The sequence below is a fragment of the Ovis canadensis genome, chromosome 1 (assembly GCF_042477335.2).
Source record: "Ovis canadensis isolate MfBH-ARS-UI-01 breed Bighorn chromosome 1, ARS-UI_OviCan_v2, whole genome shotgun sequence".
Taxonomy (NCBI): domain Eukaryota; kingdom Metazoa; phylum Chordata; class Mammalia; order Artiodactyla; family Bovidae; genus Ovis; species Ovis canadensis.
In genome coordinates this window covers 77,045,358-77,066,929 of record NC_091245.1, presented here as the reverse complement: position 1 = coordinate 77,066,929, position 21,572 = coordinate 77,045,358, and the positions used below count along the sequence as shown (strand labels likewise).

At 41.7% G+C, this 21,572-nt stretch overlaps 1 protein-coding gene across 2 annotated transcripts in view; it reads left to right on the top strand.

The window, feature by feature from the left end:
- The window catches only part of PLPPR5 (phospholipid phosphatase related 5), a 135,376-nt gene that overhangs the window by 25,013 nt on the left and 88,791 nt on the right, over positions 1 to 21,572 (top strand). For both annotated transcript variants that reach the window (XM_069570822.1, XM_069570813.1), the window contains exon 2: positions 20,393 to 20,525. In XM_069570822.1, coding sequence (XP_069426923.1) covers positions 20,393 to 20,525 — 133 coding nt within the window. The remainder of the gene's footprint in view (positions 1 to 20,392; positions 20,526 to 21,572) is intronic.

Genomic DNA, 21,572 nt, shown 5'->3' with positions numbered 1-21,572 from the left:
CAGGACCTAAGAGCTGGTGGGTGTGGGGAAGACTTCCTGCTAAGTTAGAAGAGGTCCACTGCCTGGAAGACAGAGGGGGACTGCCAGTCTCATCCATAAGGGCACTGGGGTGCTAAATAGGTGACCAAGGTAGAATGAGCAGAAATCAGGCACAAAGTAGCAATTGCATTTCAGGAACAATGCATAAATCTCATTGTCAAATATAGGCCAGAATGTTCAACTTGAATTAGCGGCAGACTTGATATTGAATCACAGAGCCTGGGCTATAGCAGTGTAGTTCACTCCCACCTGAAGTCAGGGTTTTCAGGGATCAGGGAGACCAGAGATTAAATCTGGAGGATAAAGGATAAAGAAATATACCCAAGTGGCCCTGGTTTTGTGAATAGGGTGGGTAGTGGGAGATACAGAGCAAAGAATGAAGTAGGATGAAGCACTGTTATCCATTTCAGAGTCCCATCTTTCAGTTCTCACCAAATTGACCTCATTATTTAAGCTGATCTCATTGTCAGGTTATTTACGGTTAGACCGTTTGGGGACTTGCCCCATTGATTCAGCTAACAAGGTTTTGTGAGAGGCAAAGGCAAGACGGAAACGTTTTCTGCTTTCATCACTGCCAGACCTTTTCTTGGAGGTCACCGACAACAACCTCTTGTTTGGACATTAACTTCCTCCTCTTCTTTGCAACACCGAATGCTGCTGGTCAAGGACCTCCAGCCCATGACATTCTCCTCTCCTGGTTTCTTTGACATGATCATTTTCTTCCATCTTGCTGACATTCCTGCTTTGTGTCCTTTCTGTGTTCCTTTCTTTATCTCCTGCTCCATAGTTGTGTGCTTCCCTGGTGGCTCACAGGTAAAGAATCCACCTGCAGGGCTGGAGACCCAGGTTTGATCCCAGGGTCAGGAAGATCCCCTGGAGAAGAGAATGGCAACCCACTCCAGTATTCTTGCCTGGAGAATTCCAGGGACAGAGGCTGTAGGTGGTCTCAAAACATACTCTTAAGCTTTTCTTTTTCCTGCTCTCCTTTCATTATTTACATGTACCATTGTGCTCCCCCACTGCTCTAAACCTGGCTCATTACCTGGAAGGATTACTGCAACAGCTACTTAACCCGGCTTTTCACCCCTTCCACTAGTCTCCTGTGCTTCCAGATTGATTTTCTTGAAGCACAGGTCTTATCATACCACTCCCCTGCCCCAAAATGTTATAGGCTCTGACTGGGAACAAAATTAAGTACCAACTTCTCGCCTAGATCTCAAGCCATTTACAGCATGATCTAAGATAATCTCTTGTTAGGCTCCCATATGTCATCTACATCCAGCCAAACTGGCCCGGTTACTGTTTCTTAGTGATATCCTATACTTTTCCTCCTCTGAGACTTTATTTACATTCCATTTTGCCCTGTGATTGTGGTAACTGCAAGTCTTGGCTTGTCTGGGTCTGCTGCTGCTACTTGGTCACTCAGTTTTGTCCAGCTCTCTGTGAGCCCATGGACTGCAGCGTGCCAGGTCCCTCTGTCCATGGGGATTCTCCAGGCAGGAATACTGGAGTGGGTTGCCATGCCCTTCTCCAGGGGATCTTCCCAACCCAGGAATCAAACCTAGGTCTCCCACATTGCAGGCTGGTTATTTTACTGTCTGAGCCACCAGGGAAGCCCAAGAATACTGGAGTGGGTAGCCTACCCATGTTCCAGGAGCTCTTCCTGACCCATGAATCGAATCGGGTCTCCTGCATTGCAGGCGGATTTTTTACCAGCTGATTTTTTACCTGGGTCAGTCCCAGTTTATTCCTTTTGTCTTCATGTCAGTATTACTCAGCTCCCACTTCACACTCAAAAGTGTAGCAGTTTGAATAACAAATTATATGGTTACCCCACCTATAAAGCTCTTTTTCCTGTTCCTTTTTTCAGTCTTATCCCGCAGTCTTCACTCTATTTAACTTTGAGGTAAACAGAGCCCTGGCTTCCCAGATGATGCAGTGGTAAAGAATCCAACTGCAGGGTTGCAAGAGATGCAGCTTGGATCCCTGGGTCAGGAAGATCCCCTGGAGGAGGAGATGGCAACCCGTTCCAGTATTCTCACCAAGAAAATCCCATAGACAGAGGGGCCTGGCAGGCTACAGTCCATGGGATCTCAAAGAATCCAACAAGCCTGAGCATAGCACAGTCATGGCTACAAATATAGCCCTATCCTTTTAAGCCACTTGCCATATTAAAAAGAAAAAAATTAAAGTCAACTTTCATGAGATTTATTTCTCACTCCCCACCGTACCATCACCAGTTTAATGGATTCCCTTCCAGTTTTCAACCCCCTATACTTACCACATGGTATTGTACTTATTTGTATTTAAATGTAGTTTTTCTATATTTTAAATCCTCCATAGTACTTCACAAATTCAGGGCCTTATTTTTTGTATCGGTTACATTGCTTACATCTGTAAATAACAGAAAACTCTTAACTGAACCATTTAACAATAAGGGAAATTTATTGCATCATATAACAGAGAGTACCAAGTTCGGATGGCTCAAAAATGTCTAATTTAGTTTCTGAACAATGAACTAAAGAGCCAGATTGCCCTTTTCTTTCCATTCTGACATAATACATATCCGCTCTGCTTTTTGGAGCATCTCTGGTGGCTCAGTATTGATGAAGAATCCACCTGCATTGCCAGAGAAATTGCAATACAAGAGAACCAGTTTGACCCCTGGGTTAGGAAATTCCCCTGGAGAAGGGAATGGCTATCCACTCCAGTATTCTTGCCTGGAGAACTCCATGGACAGAGGAGCCTGGGGGGCTACAGTCCGTGGGGTTGCGAAAGATTCAGACATGACTTAGTGACTAAACCACCACCACTCTGCTCTTGCTGGCTCCCCTCACAATTATGCAGTGGCCCCCCTTGTTCTGGAATCACATGCAAACCTGATAATCTCTAGAAGAATATTTCTTCTGTTAGTTTCTAGGCAAGAATCCCTATTATAGAAGCACCCACTCTCAGCAGTCACCTCATCCCTCCTTAGGCAGAATTTCATTACATACCCAGGCCTGAACTAGTCACACATGAAGCTATCAGGACTTGACAGATCATTCATCCCCTGAGGCCAAGGTGGCCCTGATTCCCCAGAAGATCATGGCCGGGATAGAAGGTTGCTAACTGAGCAAAATCAAGGCTCTAGGAGGAAGAGAGGCTTTTAACACTGATTAGCAAACTACTGTATCTTCTTCATGTAAGTTTAGGTTCAATCAATGTTTATTAAGTAGGGCTTTTGTTTTATTTCAAGATATGAAGAATTTTAACTCACTTGAATATTCTAATGCTGTAATGAATTATAAATACTGATACTGAATAAACCTTTAAAATGATCAGTGCTGCACATAACAGGTTCATTTCGACTGTTTTGCTTAAGTTCGTATGGAGAGATTATAATTAAGATTTTGAAAGCAAACTTGATTGAGATTTTAATAGCTGTCTAAAACTGCTGGCCAGAAAACTGTGCTCAGAATTGCTCATTAAGTAGAATTGTTTCCTGTCACTTTTTGAGGGAATGTTTTTCTGAGTCTTTGAGTGCTATATTCACAGGATTCAAATGTTCATAAAATTTCAGCTATCTGTTAACAAATTTACCTTTTGGCACTGAATTGCAGAATTCTCAAAATGCCTGCCAACTGTGAAATGTAATAAGCAATAGGTCAAAAAATTATGATTTTGAGATGTTTTGTAGCATTTTAGAGTTGGAAAGAGAGGCTACTTAACCAGAATCCTCTTCTCGTACCCCTGAGAGGACTCTTGTCCTTCCCACCCGATGTCTGTTCAGGCCCAGCACCTCTCAAGGTCCACTGTGGGTCAGTCAGAGGTGGAAGCCAGAGAATTTGAAGAAATTCTTATGTCCTTCGCACAGTAGTTAGTACTGTCCTCTGTAAGTGGGGGCTCATTTAGCCTTCTGAATTGTTGTCACCAGACCACCACACAGGTGATCCCAGTGGAGAGATCGAAGCAGGCCAGCACCCTCTGGGGTCAATATGAAAACCAGAACCATTAACATGAATATATTCTATGCAGTCAAAGAGATCAGAAAGATTCATTTTATTTCTGAATGAAACAGAAGCGACAGAACAGGGGGAAACTGCTTCTAAACTCTTCATTGGATATTGCTGCTCAGAGTTATGGACCTTGGCACCAGAGGGCTTTGAGCTGGCATTTTATGTTTTCAGCAACCCTCTTGCTAACTGCTGAGAAGTGATGACTCTCAATATTTTGACAGCCTGCAATAGGACTCAGGAGAGAAGCAAAATCTAAGATGATGCCTGGCTTGGGCATTTGAACAAGTTTTCTGAAGGTTAAAGGGTCTGGATAAGATCAAATTCCTCCGGAATGTAGAAGTCAGGTATTCTTATCTAAGGGCAGTTTGTTTACATGCATGTTCAAATATGTGTAAAAGTTAATGTGATTCTCACAGGGAGTAGTTGTAGGAAAATAGCAGAGAAACTGAGTAAGCTATATACAAAAGAGATAAGGGATTTCAAAGTCAGACTTTCTTTCCCTTAATAATTCTTATGTGTAGACACATTTTTACATCAGTTCTGTAGGCTTCCACTATTCCATTGCAAAGGACTCATGCATGTGTGGTCTGTCATGTCTGACTCTTTGCAACCCCGTAAACTGTAGTCCACCAGGCTCCTCTGTCCATGGTATTTCCCAGTCATGAATACTGGAATGGATTGCCATTTCCTCCTCCAGGGTATCTTCCTGGCCCAGGAATCGAACCTGCGTCTCTTGCGTCTCCTGCATTGGTAAGGAGATTCTTTACCACTGAGCCACCTATTCTGTTAAACATCTGCAAATACATATTTAGTTATTATTCCTTTGAGAAAAAAATATGAATCTGTAATTTTTCTTCAAAGTTTTAAAAATGAACTTCCTGCTAATTATCTGAAACTCCCACCAAACTTCCGCATCACTAATACTTCAATGGCACCCCACTCCAGTACTCTTGCCTGGAAAATCCCATGGATGGAGGAGCCTGGTGCACTGCAGACCATGGGGTCATGAGGAGTTGGACATGACTGAGTGACTTCACTTTCACTTTTCACTTTCATGCATTGGAGAAGGCAATGGCAACCCACTCCAGTGTTCTTGCCGGGAGAATCCCAGGGACGGGGGAGCCTGGTGGGCTGCCGTCTATGGGGTCGCACAGAGCCTGACATGACTGAAGTGACGCAGCAGCAGCAGCAGTATTTCAAAATGACATTTTGGAGTAACAGGTTGATTCTAAAGTAAGATGCAGTAGGCTGGGAAGACATTGCAGAAATTAAATTTTCCAGCCCCACTGTACTCTGCCTATCCATACAGATTCTGTACATTTTGTTTGAATACATATAACTGTTTGTTATAGGCTTCCCAGGTGGCTCAGGGGTAAGGAATATGCCTGTCAATGCAGGAGATGCAGGATTGATCCCTGGTATCAAAGATCCCCTGGAGAAAGAAATGGCAACCTGCTCCAGAATTATTGCCTGGGAAATCCCATGGACAGAGGAGTCTCGTGGGCTGCAGTCCATGGGGTCACAAAGAGTTGTATACTACTTAGCAACTAAAACAATAACAACTCTTCATTAGAATACCTTATCTGTAAGCCTCATCTAGCTTTTTTTTAACTTTTAGGTCAAATTCCAAATTTGTGCTTTATTCAGGAAAGTTAATTGGGGGAAATTATATTCATAAGTGCAGAAGTTTAGGTGAAAAACTTTAACTGCTAGACTTTTCTTCTTAAAGCAAAGTAATAAAATATTACAATGTCAACCTTGACGTTGAGTCACAAAGTAGGTTAATATGGATTTTATTAAGTGCTTTGACTCCATTCCTGCAAAAACCTTTAATGATGAATATAATATTAAAATTCGAGCTATGCTTCCAGGTTTGAATCTCAGGTTTGCCATTAGCTATTAGACTTTATGAAAATTATTTAATCTCTTTGTGCTCCAGTTTATCTGTGAAAGATCTTCCCTTGTGGCTCAGCTGGTACAGAATCCACCTGCAATGTTTGGAGACCTGGGTTCGATCCCTGGGTTGGGAAGATCACCTGAAAACGGAAAAGGCTACCCACTCCGGTATTCTGGCCTGGAGAATTCATGGACTGTGTATAGTCCATGGGGTCTGAAAGAGTTAGACACGACTGAGCGACTTTCACTTACCTGTGAAAAGGAATAATGCCTACATCATAGGGTAATTGTGAGGATCACAAATTGACATACATAAGGTGTTTAGAACAGTACCTGGCCCATGGTAAGTGTTACATACATCACTTTTTGAAATGACAATGAAGGGAATGTATTTTTGAATTTATATAATAAATATGTATATATCATAAGCTTGAATTCAGAGCATTTGGGATAAATAATCAGTTTTCTGAAACATATTTCCCATATCTTGGAAACCCTTACTTTGGCTTTCTTATTAATGAAGTCAACTGAATCAGAACTGTTAGGGTTTCACATTTAAGTTATAATTATACATTTCCCTAATATACTGGGAGCAATAAGCTGAAAAGTTACACATACACCAAATGCAAGTGAGACCAGACTGCAAAATGAGCTTCTGTTCCAAGATTCGTCCCATTCATTTATTTTTGGGTTTCAATCATGCTAATCTTCATACACTCTCATCAACATTTTTAATGACTTGTTAAAGTAGAAGGATTTCCTGTGTAATCAACCTTTTTCCCCCCTGCGAGTGTGTTTTAAAAATAAAGTTCTTTAAATGTCTAGTCTTTCTTTTTTTTTTTTTAAGTAAAAATGAATGGCCTTAAAAGACATTTGTCATGCCAGTCTATTTAAAGATGACAGAAATGAAAGCCAGGAAAACCGGAAGAATATGGCCTCAAGAGAAAGATCTGTATGATGAATTTGAAATTGCAGGGAATATTGTTTCTCCTTTCCAAGGCAGAGCTGTCACCTCAGAAGCTTATTTTTTATGAAAAGAAGAGTGTTACATAGAGTTTAGTCTGTTGAATGCATATGTGGGTAAGGCACTTGAAGGTGACCATGAATCATTCAATCCTGGTATATTAATACAACAGAAACTTGCATTTTGGTCCAGGAGAAATCTTAACCAAGCAGAAGTATAGATTCTCCAGGAAAAAAAAAAAAGGTAAAATTACTGTCTACTATAAGACGGTGGCTCAGATGGTAAAGAATCTGCCTGAAATGCAGGAGACATGGATTCAGTCCCTGGGTGAGGAGGATCCCCTGGAGAGTGGAATGGCAACCCACTCCAGTATTCTTGCTGGAGGAATCCCCATGGACAAAGGAGCTTGGCAGGCTACAGTGCATGAGGTTGCAGAGTCCCACACAACTTAGTGACTAACACTTCTACTTTTCACATAAGACAGTAATGCAACATTTCAGGACCCGGGATGATTCGCCCTGGATTCAGTAGCCAGTAGACACTCCAAGGAAGTCCTGTGAGGAAAAGTATAATTCTTCTGTACTATAGAGAAGAAATGTCATTCTTTCTTAGCCATTGATTGGAAAGGTCAGGTAAATCCCACTCTACTTCCCTGACTGTTTTCTGCTCACAAAAACATCTCAGAGCACTTCTTAAATGCCTCTGCATTTCCCACCTGTGTCATTTTTCAGAGTAGTATTTCTCTCTTTCATTGTGTGAATTAATACTTGATCTCTTTGTTTTAGACATTCTCTACCTAATGTTAGCTTCCCTGGTGGCTCAGATGGTAAAGCGTCTGCCTGCAATGCGGGAGACCCAGGTTTGATTCCTGGGTCGGGAGATCCCCTGGAGAAGGAAATGATAATCCACTCCAGCACTCTTGCCTGGAGAATCCCATGGACGGAGGAGCCTGATAGGCTACAGTCCATGGGGTCACAGAGTCGGACAGACTGAGCAACTTCACTTACCTAATGTTAGAGGAGTGGTGCATGAGTTCATCATTACTTTATAAAGTTAGTGTTTCTCAGCTTTTTACTTCTAAAGAGCCCTAATTCTTTTATCCAGTTATCACAGGTATATAGCTAATTCTTCCTAAATGTGAATTTTTCTCTTCTTAAAAAATAAGGAAGATTTTGCTTTTACTTACTTTGCCTAATGTTTCTGATACAGTCTCTACCTGGAAGACAGATTGCTAAGATGAGAGAAGTTTGGGGAACACTGGGCAGAAAAGGTAACACTTTTACTGAACAGACTGTCATGCTTTGGGTCATGCGGGAAAGCTAATTGGGAGGAAATCACACCTTTAAATGCAGAAAGTTCAGACAAGAAAGCCTTAACTGCCAGACTTTTCTTCCTAAATTAGAACAAAATAATAAAACAGTACAGTGTCAACTTGAATGCCAGAACTGGACCGCATGAGGTTGAGTGAGTCCTGGCTTCCTGACTTCTTACCTGAATGCCCTTAGATAAGCAGGTAATCTCTCTACGCCTTAGTGTCCTCATCTGTAAAATGAAGACAGTAGAATAATACCATTCTGGGGCAGCTGGAAATTATGAATCTTGATGTGCTAATATGCGTTGTGACTCTCCAGGAGGGGTTAGAGTTTAAAGCTGATTTTTTTTCACCCAAGAATCTCCCCACAACCCCTCTTAAAAAACTAGTTAACATGCTGTTGAACTTAGTTTTAAAAGCACTGACGTGCTGCTGCTGCTGCTAAGTCGCTTCAGTCGTGTCTGACTCTGTGCGACCCCACAGACAGCAGCCCACCAGGCTCCCCCGTCCCTGGGATCCTCCAGGCAAGAACACTGGAGTGGGTTGCCATTTCCTTCTCCAATGCATGAAAGTGAAAAGTGAAAGGGAAAGAAGCACTGACATAGGGACATTTAATTTTTGCTTGACCTTCAAAGGCTCATTTCTAGAAACTTTATTATCTTCAAGTCCCAAAGACTATTTAAATTTTCTCATGTTGCTTTTTTATTATTGATAAGAACAGGGGAAATTAATTCAAACATGTACTTTAGAAGAGCTTGAAAGCAAGCTAATAACCTGTATACTAGTTTTTATTAGGGCTTCCCTTGTGGCTCAGCTGGTAAAGAATCCGCCTGCAATGCGGGAGACCTGGGTTCGATCCCCGAGTTGGGAATATCCCCTGGAGATGGGAAAGTCTACCCTTTCCTGTACTGTGGTGTAGAGAATTCCATGGACTGTATAGTCCATGAGGTCACAAAGAGTGGGACACAACTGAACGACGTAGCTTTTCTTTTACTGATGATGAACTAACTCTTTTGAGGAATGGCAGGTGCATTATAACAGTACTGGACTGCAGATTTGTGAACATACAGAATCTGACCTTATATGTTAAGAAAATTTAAAAAAACAACACAAGTATACAGAATGAATTTTATTACAGTGCTCTTAGGATTCATTTTTCTCATACCTTATGTCTCCTACATTTATATGAACAGTTGAGCAAAGTATTTATGTCATGTAAAGTTTAATTAGCTTTTATTTCAATTAGGAAAGAAGTTTTAATTTTTTTTTTACAAGCTTCTAATCATTAGAAAAAAAGAATGAGCATAGCATGTAAGTCTGCGTCTTGTTGTTAGGTAGACCATGTTTCTTTTATATCCTCATCCTGCTCCACCGTGGTCCCCCATTGCACACACGTATGCACCCCAGGCTTAGCGTCTGGACTTTCACACTATTCCAATTTATCAAACTGCTCTGTTATGCTGTTCCAGGCATCCCACATTCCCTTGCTTGCTTGCTAAGTTGCTTCAGTCATGTCTGACTCTTTGCGACCCTGTGGACTGTAGCCTGCCAGGTTCTTCTGTCCATGGGATTCTCCAGGCAAGAATACCGGAGTGGGTTGCCATGCCCTCCTCCAGGGGATCTTCCCGACCCAGGAATGGAACCCGTGTCTCATGCATTGACAGTCTGATTCTTTCCCACTGAGCCACCAGGGAAGACCTGAGAGAGCTTGAGGGCTTATTGGAACATTAATGGTCTGAACTCTTGCCCAGAGTTGCTGAGTCATTAGAATTGGGATAGAATCCAAGCAGCATTTTCATCCAGTTCCCAGGTGCTGCGGATGCTGCTGCTGTCGGGACCACGAATCTCTGCCCGTAGAGCACTCTCAAAAAAGCAGATCCCTTTCCTCTAGTTTCCCAACTAAAAATTGATTCATTATGATCGCCCCATCCATTGGTTGCCTTCCTGTCCCCTGTCATCTGCATTTGAACAGGAGTCTCCTTTTCAAAGACTACAAACCTTAATTCACAGGAACAAATCTAGTTCTTGGCTTCATATCCTTCAATCTAAGCTGCTTATGAGCCACGGTTGCGCTAAAACTGTCCTTTCCCTAGGGTATTAAGGCTTCCTGGTTGCCACACACCCACATCTTAACTGCTACCAGTAACATGTAAAGAGCATGGTCTCAGGAGGTGGACTGCCTTGGGTTGAGATGCTGGTTCCTCAGTCTGTACCCAACCTGTACCCAACTGTAGGCACTTTTTCTCTGCTTGATATTCCTCATCCGCAGCTGGATTTCAATAACAATACCTATCTCAGAGGATTGTTTTAAATATTAAATTTCACCAATTCAGTGGACATGAGTTTGAGCAAACTCCTATAGATAGTGAAGGACAGGGAAGCTTGGCATGATGCAGTCCATGGGATGGCAAAAAGTTGGACATAACTTTCCGACTGAACAACAACAAAAAATATTTCCAAAGTACTGAGAATAGTCCCTAAAAAGTAGTACATGTCATGTAAGTTTTTTAAAAGCTTTTTCGTCAACTTTACTGAGATATAATTGACATATAACATTGTATAAGTTTCAGGTTACAGTGTGTTGATTTGATACATTTTACATTGCAAAATGATTACCACCATAGCATAAACCGGCACCTCTGTCCCATCACATGATTACCGTCTTTGTGTGTGTGATGAGAATTTTTTTTTTTTTTTTACTGAGGTATTTTATTCATTCACTTAACCACATTCAACACATCATGTGGCAGCTACTTCCAAAAAGTTTAGGGAAGCAAAGCAAACTGTGACAAACACTTTTGAAGGATCAATCTAACCACCCAGCTGGTCTATTAACATGACATATTCAAAAACTCAACTTTATTCTTGAAGCCCTCGAAGAATGTTTCAGATCTACTCTTTTAGCAACATTCAAGTATATCATACAGTATTTTTAGCTATAATCATCATGCTGTACATTAGACCCCCAGAAGATGTTAATCTTATAACTAAAAGTTTGTGCCCTTTGACACGTATATCTGCATTTCCCCAACTTCCCGGTCCCTGGGATTCAAACCACTGTTCTACTCTGTTTCCATGAATTTCACTGTTTCTCTTTCTTTCTTTCTTTTTTAGATTCCATGTGTAAGTGATCCCATGCACTATTTATCTTTTCCTATTTGATTTATTTCACTTAGCATAATGCCCTTAAGGTTCATTCACATTGTCACACACTGTGGGATTTCCTTCTTTCTTGTGGTGAATAGTATCCCACTACATATATATGAAACATCTTTATTATCCATTCATCTGTAAATGAACGCTTAGGTTGTTTCCACATCTTAGATACTTTGAAAAATGTCACAATGAATATGAGTGCAGACGTCTCTTCAGTATTCTGATTTCAATTCCTTTAGATAAATACCCCTCAGATTTGGGATTGCTGGATTACATGGTAGTTCTATTTTTAATTTTTTGAGAAGCCTCCATATGGTTTTCTGTAGTAGTTGTACCAGCTTGCATTCTGATCAATAGACCAGCAATGCACAAGGGTTGCCTTTTCTCCATACCTTGCCAACACTTGTCATCTCTTATGATAGCCATTCTGACAAGTGTGAGGTGATCTCTCACTATGGTTTTGCTTTACATTCCTTGTTGCTTAGTGATGTTGGGCACCTTTTCATGTACCTGTTGGTCTTTTGTATATCTTTTTTTTTTGAAAACTGCCTATTCAGTTCCTTCATACACTTTTAATTGGGTTGGTTTTTGTTGTTATTGTTGCTACTGAGATGTGTGAGTTCTTATATGTTTTGAATTAGTATTAATGAAAGTTGCTCAACTGTGTCTGACTCTTTGCAACCCCATGAACTGTACAGTCCATGGGTTTCTAGAGGCCAGAATACAGGAGTGGGTAGCCTTTCCCTTCTCCAGGGGATCTTCCCAACCCCTTATTGGATACATGATTTGTATGTGTCTTCTCCCATTCCATAGGCTGCATTTCATCTTGTTTCCTTTGCTTTGTCGGAGCTTTATATTAGCTATTATTAAAAGTTTCCCAGATTTGCCTCTCAGGGACTCACCTTCATGATTTCTGTCATGGCCGCATATCACCTCAACTATGATTTATTTCTTCTTCAAGCCAATCTACTTTACCAACATTATTATAAAAGAAAATGTATTACTGTAAATGGAATACCAGCATCACTTGATATAGAAGGTAACCATAAAATAAGTACAGTGAAAATCAATTTTTTTAAATTCTAGACCGTTATTTTCTGCAGAACACTCTAAGCCTGAGACTTAACCCTTTTTAATGAAAAACAGGTAAATTAGCAAGTTCTAGCCACTATCACATTTCAGTGACTAGCCCCACTTTTCAGTGACTTCATACACTAGAGTTTATCATCCACTCAAGTAGTAGTCCAGTGCAGGCCCACTATCTCCGGGGACCTGGCCTCCTTCCACTTTGTGGCACCAACAACTGCTGGACCCAGAAATCTCTTTGCTCTAGTCAGCAGATAGAGGCAGAGAACATGGAGAAAGACATCTGATTTGTTGCCTTGTAGGTCTGAAACTGTCATAAGTCACTCATCCCTTGATATAAGTCACCTAGAGGCAGGTGTGCAGGGAATGTTGGTCCAGGCTAAGTAGCTACTTTATGCTATGAAATCGAGAACACAAGTTTTTGGTGGTCAAATTCTGACATTTACAGGTTGTAGCAAGACATAGCCATAGTTTCTTAAATGCTAGGAAGGATCGTACAACTATTACTTCTTTGGGAAAGGGAAAGTGTTAGTCACTTAGTCATGTCTGACGGCCCCATGGACCCTAGCCCACCAGGCTTCTCTGTCTATGAGATATGGGATTCTCCCGGCAACAGTACTGGGGTGGATAGACATTCCCTTCTCCAGGGGATCTTCCTGACCCAGGGATCAAACCCAGGTCTCCCGCACTGCAGGCAGATTCTTTACCATCTGAGCCACCAGGGAAGCCAAGTATTATTTTTTTAGTTGAATTTATTCTCATCTCTCTGAACCTCAGTTTTACTCAGAAACTGTTCCAAGAAGTTAGCAACTTTCTTACTTAGCAAGTATGAAATCCATATGTACATGGGAGAAACTTGTTTCTCTATATCATGATACAAAGTTAATAAGATAGTACCCAATGTAGCTTTTTCCCTCCTAGTATAGCTTAGAACTTTCCTTGGCTAGATGGGAAATGAGCTCACTCTCTATATATGTGTCTTTATAATAACCAAGAATGCATGATGTGTTTGATAGGACTCCACATATAAACTCCTGGTACCCTCCTACATTTTAAAATTTAACTGTGTGCCATTACTAAACTGTTATGAACGCAAGTTGCTTTCCAGGTATTATCTGATATATATCTGAAGTGTGTGAAATGCGTGCCAAGTAGTCACACTGATTGCATGGTTTCTGCTGCAGCAGTACATTGGAAATATTTTTCTTGTACTAATCTCAAGCTGATGGAGCATGGGTATGTTTGAGTGGCCAGCAGTTGAAGGGGAGAGGAATTTCTCATCGGATTTTTTATAAATGAAAACATGAAGCTGTTTGGAGTTTGACTATGATGTCATAAGAAAAAACTTGGTTCAGTTTGTCATTAAGAAATACATCTCCCAGAGGGTCAGCCTTTGGGAGTTGAGGTATGAGGGCAGCATGTGCTCATAACAGAGATATTTATACTTAGTGGTTTATGATTCACAGCTGCATTTTTGTAGCTTGCTATTCATCAGCCAGCTGGGGCATTTTACTCACTGGGGAACAGGGTAGAAGATAAAAACAGAACTGGGTACCAGATCTATCCTCAAAGATGAGATGGAGACATGGAAGGGTCATTTAGGAAGGGGGGGGTGTATAGGTACAGCTTGATAAACAAGAGAGGGTTCATGGAGCTTCGTGGTGTCAGCCGTGAGTTCAGTAAAGCATGACAGATGGCTCATTTGGAGGAGGATGTATCATGGTACTAGAACATAGTACTTAGAACACAGTACTCCATTTTGGTTGCTCAGTGGGCTGTAGGGCTTCCATTTTCAGGGCGGGAGAGGTTCAGGAGCACAACTGTTTCCTCCAAGGAGGTAGACTGTCAGGTTGCGGTGGGGAGGGGACTGTGACTCAAGCAACAGCGCTTGCTCACACGCAGCCCTGTGAGGTAGTGACAGCCCTTCAGTATCAGCTCCCCAGCCCTTGGTGGGCGTCTTATCACAGTCCGGATATATTGTCCTAGATCTTGAGTGAACTTCCACGGATGTTGCTTCAGGGTTTCCTATAGAACTGGGGGAACAGGGGCCTTCGCCTCTCTTGGCAGAGGAGGGCTGGTGGTGGGATGAGGTTAGTGAGTCCATGTGAGGGGAGCTGGAAAACAGATGCAAGAAATGACCTGAGGGCTTCCTGCTGTGTTCTTCCTGTGCCAGCCTACACCCCCCTCTACCATTAGAGCCTTTTTTCCTTTTTCTATTATTTCCCAGTGAATCAGAATCTTTGCTGAGGTAGGGGAGGAATGGGCCCTGTGAACTGCTGGCCCTCAGGAAATCAGTCGATTTTCCCCACCAGAGCCACCGATGTCCTTCCCAGTGTTCCACTCCTTTCTCACTCCCTGCAGCCAGCTGCGGCCTGTGGCAGGCAGGGCGAGGGTCCGTGCTCGGTTAGCACTGTTCATCCCCTCAGCTGTCTCTGGAAACGGCTTTCAGTTATAAGTTCACAGAGAAAGGGAATTTTATCAAGGAAACCTACAAAGGATGGAGTGACAAAGCTTTTAGCCTCTCCATCTCTTGCTTCTGTGTCTTTGTCCTGGCATGCTTCCTGTCTCCCACTCCCAGGAGAGAAAACAGCCAATCAGGATCTTTCACGAAGAGCTTCTCTGGGAGTCTAATGAAAATGGCAGGCAGTGACTCCCGATTAAGAACTTCTCTTGACAATGGTGGTGAGACCTCAGTTACATATAAGGACCAAAAGCTTGCAGTAGAAATATGAAGAAATTTCTCTGAAAACAGAACCTTGAAAAAATAATAATAATGGCAGAGTTAGAAAGGATGGTGTGAAGCTCTTTTGGTCTTTGTTGGAAGGTGGGAATGTGCGTCAGAAGGATCAGGAAAGTCTTTCTATACTCAGCTCTCTCATACCTAGAGACCCAGGAGCTGTGAAGGTGCTTTGTGCCCCAACAAGTTTCCCTTAAAACTATAGAAATACGATGGAACTCCTGGGTGTGACTTGAGTCTTGAGGAGTGTCAGAGTGGAGCAGGCAGGTGATCTGGCTTAACCTGGAAAAATTAGAGGAAAGGCTTACACAGTCCTAGATAGAGGCTGTGGTGAAAATAGCTCTGATCTTGGATTCAAATTTTGGCTGTGCCAGGAATAGACATGATTAACTTCTTTATTTCTCTCTGGATCGGTGTCCTTATCTCTAAGGGCAGACTGAGCTAAATTTCATTCATTCTAGCAGCCATTCATATTCATTGCCAGTCACTGTGCTTTAATATGAAAGTATAAAGAAAACATTATACAATCCTTGTCGCAGAGAACCTCTCAATTAAGTGGAGGAGACAGATGTTGCTGATACTTATAAGAGCATGTGTAAAGTACCATAATAAATGTACAAAGAGCTATTGGAATGCAGAGAGGGAGGGATGGCTTGTCCCAGGAATAGCGCTGCAGTAGAGTAGGCAATATGTAAATCATGTCTTAAGAACAGAACTGCCTACCATTGCCCAAGTACAAAAGCCAGAATATACGGGAATGCCTGGTATGTTTGAGAATGAAAATGTTTAGCTGTGACTGTAACATAGCATGTCTGGAGGTTTGTAAGAGAAGCTGAAAAAGATGGGTTTAGGTTCATCTGTAAATAGTCTGTAAACAGCTCCTGTTATTGCATTGCCTATGAAGACACACTGGAAATTGTAGAGGACCTGGATTGCACACAATTTGAGCAGGGAATATGAAAGCACAGAGGTGAGTTCTGGTGATGTTTTAATGCAGGAAAGAAATGATGAGGGACTGAATTTTTAAATAGGGAGAATGATAGAAGTGGACATATTTGAAATATAATCAAAATATAAGAGCACTGGTGGTGGTGGAATGGTTTAGTCATTATCACGTTCGACTCTTGTGACCCCATGGACTGTGACCTACGAGGCTCCTCTGTCCATGGGATTTCGCAGGCAAGAATAATGGAGAGGGTTACCGTTCCTCCTCCAGGGGAATCTCCCGACCCAGGGATCAAACAGGGTCTCAAGTATTGCAGGCAGTCTCCTCCATTGCAGGTGGATTCTTTACTGGACTGAGCAAGGAAGCTGATAGAATTTAACAGTTGATAGAGGCAAAGGAAGGAAATGAAGGTTTAGTGTCGGGGTAAAGGGGAGAATTTCAGCCTGTGTGTCCAAGGTGACAGGAAGTTTAGGGTGGGAGACAGGAATTTCGTTTCAGATAGGAAGACTTAGAGCACTTCAACATGCCAATCTGAGCATGCAGAGATTTTGCTATGTAATAAGTGGTTTTGCTATGTAATAAGTGGAGATTTGCATCTGGAGCCCAAGGGAGAGAGAAGTATTTAGTAGCAGGGATTGGGAAAGCCTTAGGAGAAATGAAGTCCTCAAGAGTGGGCTTCTGACAGGCTAAGAGAAAAAGAATCAAAATAAAAATCAAAGAACATGAAATTTAGGTCTGCAATTCACTGACCAGAGCCTCTGCCTCCAAGGCAAACTTAATCCACCTTAGCCTATGTTCAGATCAAGTTGAGAGCTACCAGGAGAAATGCTCTCTCCTTTCCTGTTCTAATACTGCCTTCTCTGTAGGGCTTGCATCAGAATTCTCTCCATCTGTCTACTAATTATTCTTCCTTGAAGTATAGTAAGGATCGCCCCCTATCTTTCTTTTATGTCACGTTAATTTAGGTTCTCCTAGGGAAAAAAGTGAAAGTGTTAGTTGCTCAGTTGTGTCTGACTGTTTGTGACCCCATCAACTATAGCCCACCAGGCTTTTCTGTCCATGGAATTCTCCAAGCAAAAATACTGGAGTTGGTTGCCATTTCCTTTTCTTCAGGGGATTTTCTTGACCCAGGGACTGAACCCGAGTCTCCTGCATTGCAGGCAGATTTTTTACCATCTGAGCTACCGGCTCTCCTAGAAGCAGGTACCAAATGTGACTAAATATATAAGAGATTTATCAAGGGGAACATTTGTAAAAGACAAAAGTTGGAGGGTGGTAAGCCAGAGAAGCAAGGAGAGCATTCAGATTATGATGAAGATCTGACACATGTGAAGGAGAGAGGGAAGGAAGGATAGGGTAGGAGGCACCTCAGAGCACAGCATAGTTCCAAGAAAACTTTGACCAGAATTGTGGGGAGTCTTTATGTCACGTCTCGGAGAATAGTCTCACCTGAATTCCCCCACCACGCTTAGCCACTTCTAGGAGACCCCACAGGCAGTGCTTAGTCGCATGCATGCTCAGCCACTTCAGATGTGTCCAGCTCTTTGCAACCCTATGGACTATACTCTGCCAGGCTCCTCTGTCCATTAGATTCTCCAGACAAGAATACTGCAGTGGCCATCCTCTAGGGATCTTCCTGACCCAGGGATCAAACCTGCGTCTCCTGCAAGCCTCCTGCATTGCAGGCTGATTTCTTACCCACTGAACCATCTGGGAAACCTGTGACCCAGTAATTAATCCAAAGGAGTGACAACTGGGACCATCAGACCAAAAACCTCCCAGAGCAGAGATCCTAGCGGCGCACATTTCATGGCCACCATAGATGCCTTCATTGAATCCATGACACTTCCTATATGTTCTACTGGCACTTACTATCCACACCAGTCAAAACTCAGCATGTACAGCCTTCCGCCATAGTTTCATTTTGTGTCCTCCCAGCTGGATTATAAACCCTTCTTTAAAGATCAGTGCAGTGTCCTTAACTCAGAGGCATCTAGGCGTTCATCATAATAAGAATTGTGTTATTTTCATTACTTGAATTTATCTGAGAGTTGTAGCAGTGGGAGTTTTGACTTAGGAGGTTGAGATGGGGGAAGTTAAGAATATGATTTGGTTGAGGGGTCCCATAGATATCCCAGCGAGGGAGGGAGAATTAGAGCATGGAAAGTAGACGTACCCACTAAAGAAAAGCAGACGCTAGGGCCTAGGCACATGCATTTGATTAGGTAAAGTCCAGGTATGCAAAAAAACACGGTATCCAGAGAACATGATGGAAATTGCTAGTCTAGGCAAGAGCTAGCAGGGAAGAGGTACAGCAAGGTGTAATGGATGGGAGTTTGAAGTAGACATCACTGCGACTCTTTGAAAACTAACCTTTATACCCATAAGGCAGTTTTCATACACCATAGCACACCTTCTTAACCTTGATTAATTGGACCAGAAGAGACACCTGTCTCAAGCTGAACCTTCCAGGAATTTCGACTCCAGGTTCAGTAAATCTAATTAGTTGAATTTTCCTTGAACTGAGCTGACATGTTCAACACAGAGTTCTTGCTGGGGCAAGCCTGCTGGGGCACTCATATACACTAAGAAGCAGGAGACGCAGATTGCAGAAAGACAAGAATGAGTCAGACATTCAGAGAATTGAGGTGAGAGCGTGACTCCAGAAAAGAAGGAGACTGAGAGAATGGCTGCCTGGACTCCTGAGACATTTCCAACCCTGGACCTAATCCTGTGCGTTACAACACTAGGTTCTGAGATAACCCGCCAACCTTAGATTAAATTCCCTATTCTTCTTAATCCAGTTTGAGTGGGATTCTTTTAGTGGTTCAGGTGGTGAAAAATCTGCCTGCAACGCAGGAGACCTGGGTTCAATCCCTGGTTTAGGAAGATCCCCTGGAGAAGGGCATGGCAACCACTCCAGTATTCTTGCCTGGGAAATCTCATGGACAAAGGAGCCTGGTGGGATATACTGTCCACAGAGTCGCAAAGAGTCCAACACTACTGAACAACTAGCCCCCACACACTTTTAGTGGTAGCCAGATAATATTGACCTTGACAGTGCTTGTCAGGTATGCTCAAGACATAAACAGAAAACTCAGAAAAGTGCAACATGCAGAGATACAGACAAGCAAGAGGTTATCATTAGGGGAACTCAGAAGAGTAGCCTGAACAAGGCAGCTTTTAGTCTGGTAACTGTAAATGGGTAAGCAAGTCAGAAACTAAGCACACAGAACCTGGTTACAGGAACTAGGGTATAGGGTAGAGCCTTCACTGCAGAAACAAGGCAGAAAATGTTGGTTATTAGGAATCAAGTAAAAGAGGCAGACGAAGACCTCTGATCTACCGAGGATGAATTAATTCATACACTCAGAATTCTTGGGTGTCTGCTAGTCTAGGGACTGTAGTGTGTTAACAGACTGAGCTCGGGGTTCAGTGTACTGTGGGATGGAGCCAACCTGTCAGTGGAGACACCATGATACCTGCCCTGGAGAAGAGAAGGCTCAGAGGGCAGAATCAGTCAAACACTCCTTGTCTACCTGCCACTTAGAATTTTGAATATCTTGTAATGTTAGATATTGCTTTCCACAAAGACCCCAAAATCACTTCTCTAGTGGGTGTCAGGGAATTTAACCTTGATAAGATGACCTAAAAAGTGACCTAAACAATGACAAATTGGAAGATGTGCTATTGGCTCTGGTTTCGTTTCTTATAATCTTATTTCTAGTGTGGTTGTTTGTGGTATTAAATAGTGTCAACAGATAGAGGACTGAGTCAGAAATTTCTGTCTGGCTTGTGATTGGCCTTATGGGGAGCAAATTGTTTAACCTCCTCAAGCTCTCATTTCCTCATCAATATTTTTATGATACATGACCCTTGCTCCAGTTCCTTGCTGGGGGATGTTTTTTAATTGGGGTATAGTTGCTTTATAATATTGTGTTAGTTTCTGTTGTACAATGAAGTGAATCAGTTATATGTATACATATATCCTCTCCCTTTTGGACCTCCATCCCATCCCACCTTTATCCCATACCATATTAATTTCATACATTTTTGAATTAAGAGAAATATGGGTTTTATATATATGGGGGGGGGAGGTTATAATAAAAAGGTTTGGTCAACCAAATATGGTTCAGCTTTATATCAAGATTGTTACCACTCAGAAGAACTCCTTTTTATCCATTTTTTAAAAGTAGAAATATTCTGCATTTATGCTGGTTAAATTCTAATATTCTTTAATCTTTTATTTCCTTGCAAGATAATAGTCGGAGAAACTGCTGTGTTTTGCCTACAACTGGCCACAAGGGATTTTGAAAACCAGGAGAAAACTATTTTAACTGGAGACTGTTGCTATATAAACCCACTGGTGAGGAGAACTGTACGATTTCTTGGTATGTGTTCATTGAATTCTTTTTATTGTTTCTGAAATAATGTTTATGGATAAGCTAACCTTTAAAATGACCAGCATTTTAACTGTTTGCAAATATTAGGTTATATTTTCTTTGAAATGTGTCAATTTGGTTTTAAAATAGACACTTCATACTATTTTGTCTCCTTTCTCATATTAGTTTCTGCAAAACTCCACTTCATGATGTCATTTCCACATTATTTTAAGGGAAAAAAAATCCCACCACACTTAGATATTTAATATTCTAAAAGAAATTAAAAATTATGTAAATAAAAGAAATGATTTAGTGTTTGTTAAACTTCAGAAACAATGCTTACGTAGAAATGATGATCTAGGTTGATTGCTGAATATCACAAAAGATGAAAAAGAATAGCTGGACAAAGAAAAGAAATGCTGTGTTTGTTAATTATAATAAGTAGCAATCCATGAACTACTTCTCAATTGTTGCTTTTTTTTGTAAAACCGACAAAACTGTGTTGGTGATTTTATTAACGGACAAGATTTAATGATACTTTAAATCTCAGATTCTAGCATGAATGCCTATGAATATTGATGAATTACTGAAAATCATCTCAATTCAATAGACATTTGGCCAAGGCAAGTTTTTAACTGAAACAATTAAACTTAATTTAGATTATTATTTCCTGGCTTTATCAAATAAGAAAAAATACAACTGTATATACTAAACAACATTTAGGATAAATTCTTATTAGTATTGGGTACTATAACCCTTCGATGTTATTCTCATATTGATGGGATCAAAATGGGGACTGTGGAGATACTGTGCTTCAGTTCATTTCAGTTCAGTTCAGTTGCTCAGTCGTGTTCAACTCTTTGCAACCCCATGAATTGCAGCACGCCAGGCCTCCCTGTCCATCACCAACTCCCGGAGTTTACCCAGACTCCTGCCCATCGAGTTGGTGATGCCATGCAGCCATCTCATCCTCTGTTGTCCCCTCTTCCTCCTGCCCCCAATCCCTCCCAGCATCAGGGTCATTTCCAGTGAGTCAACTCTTCACATGAGGTGGCC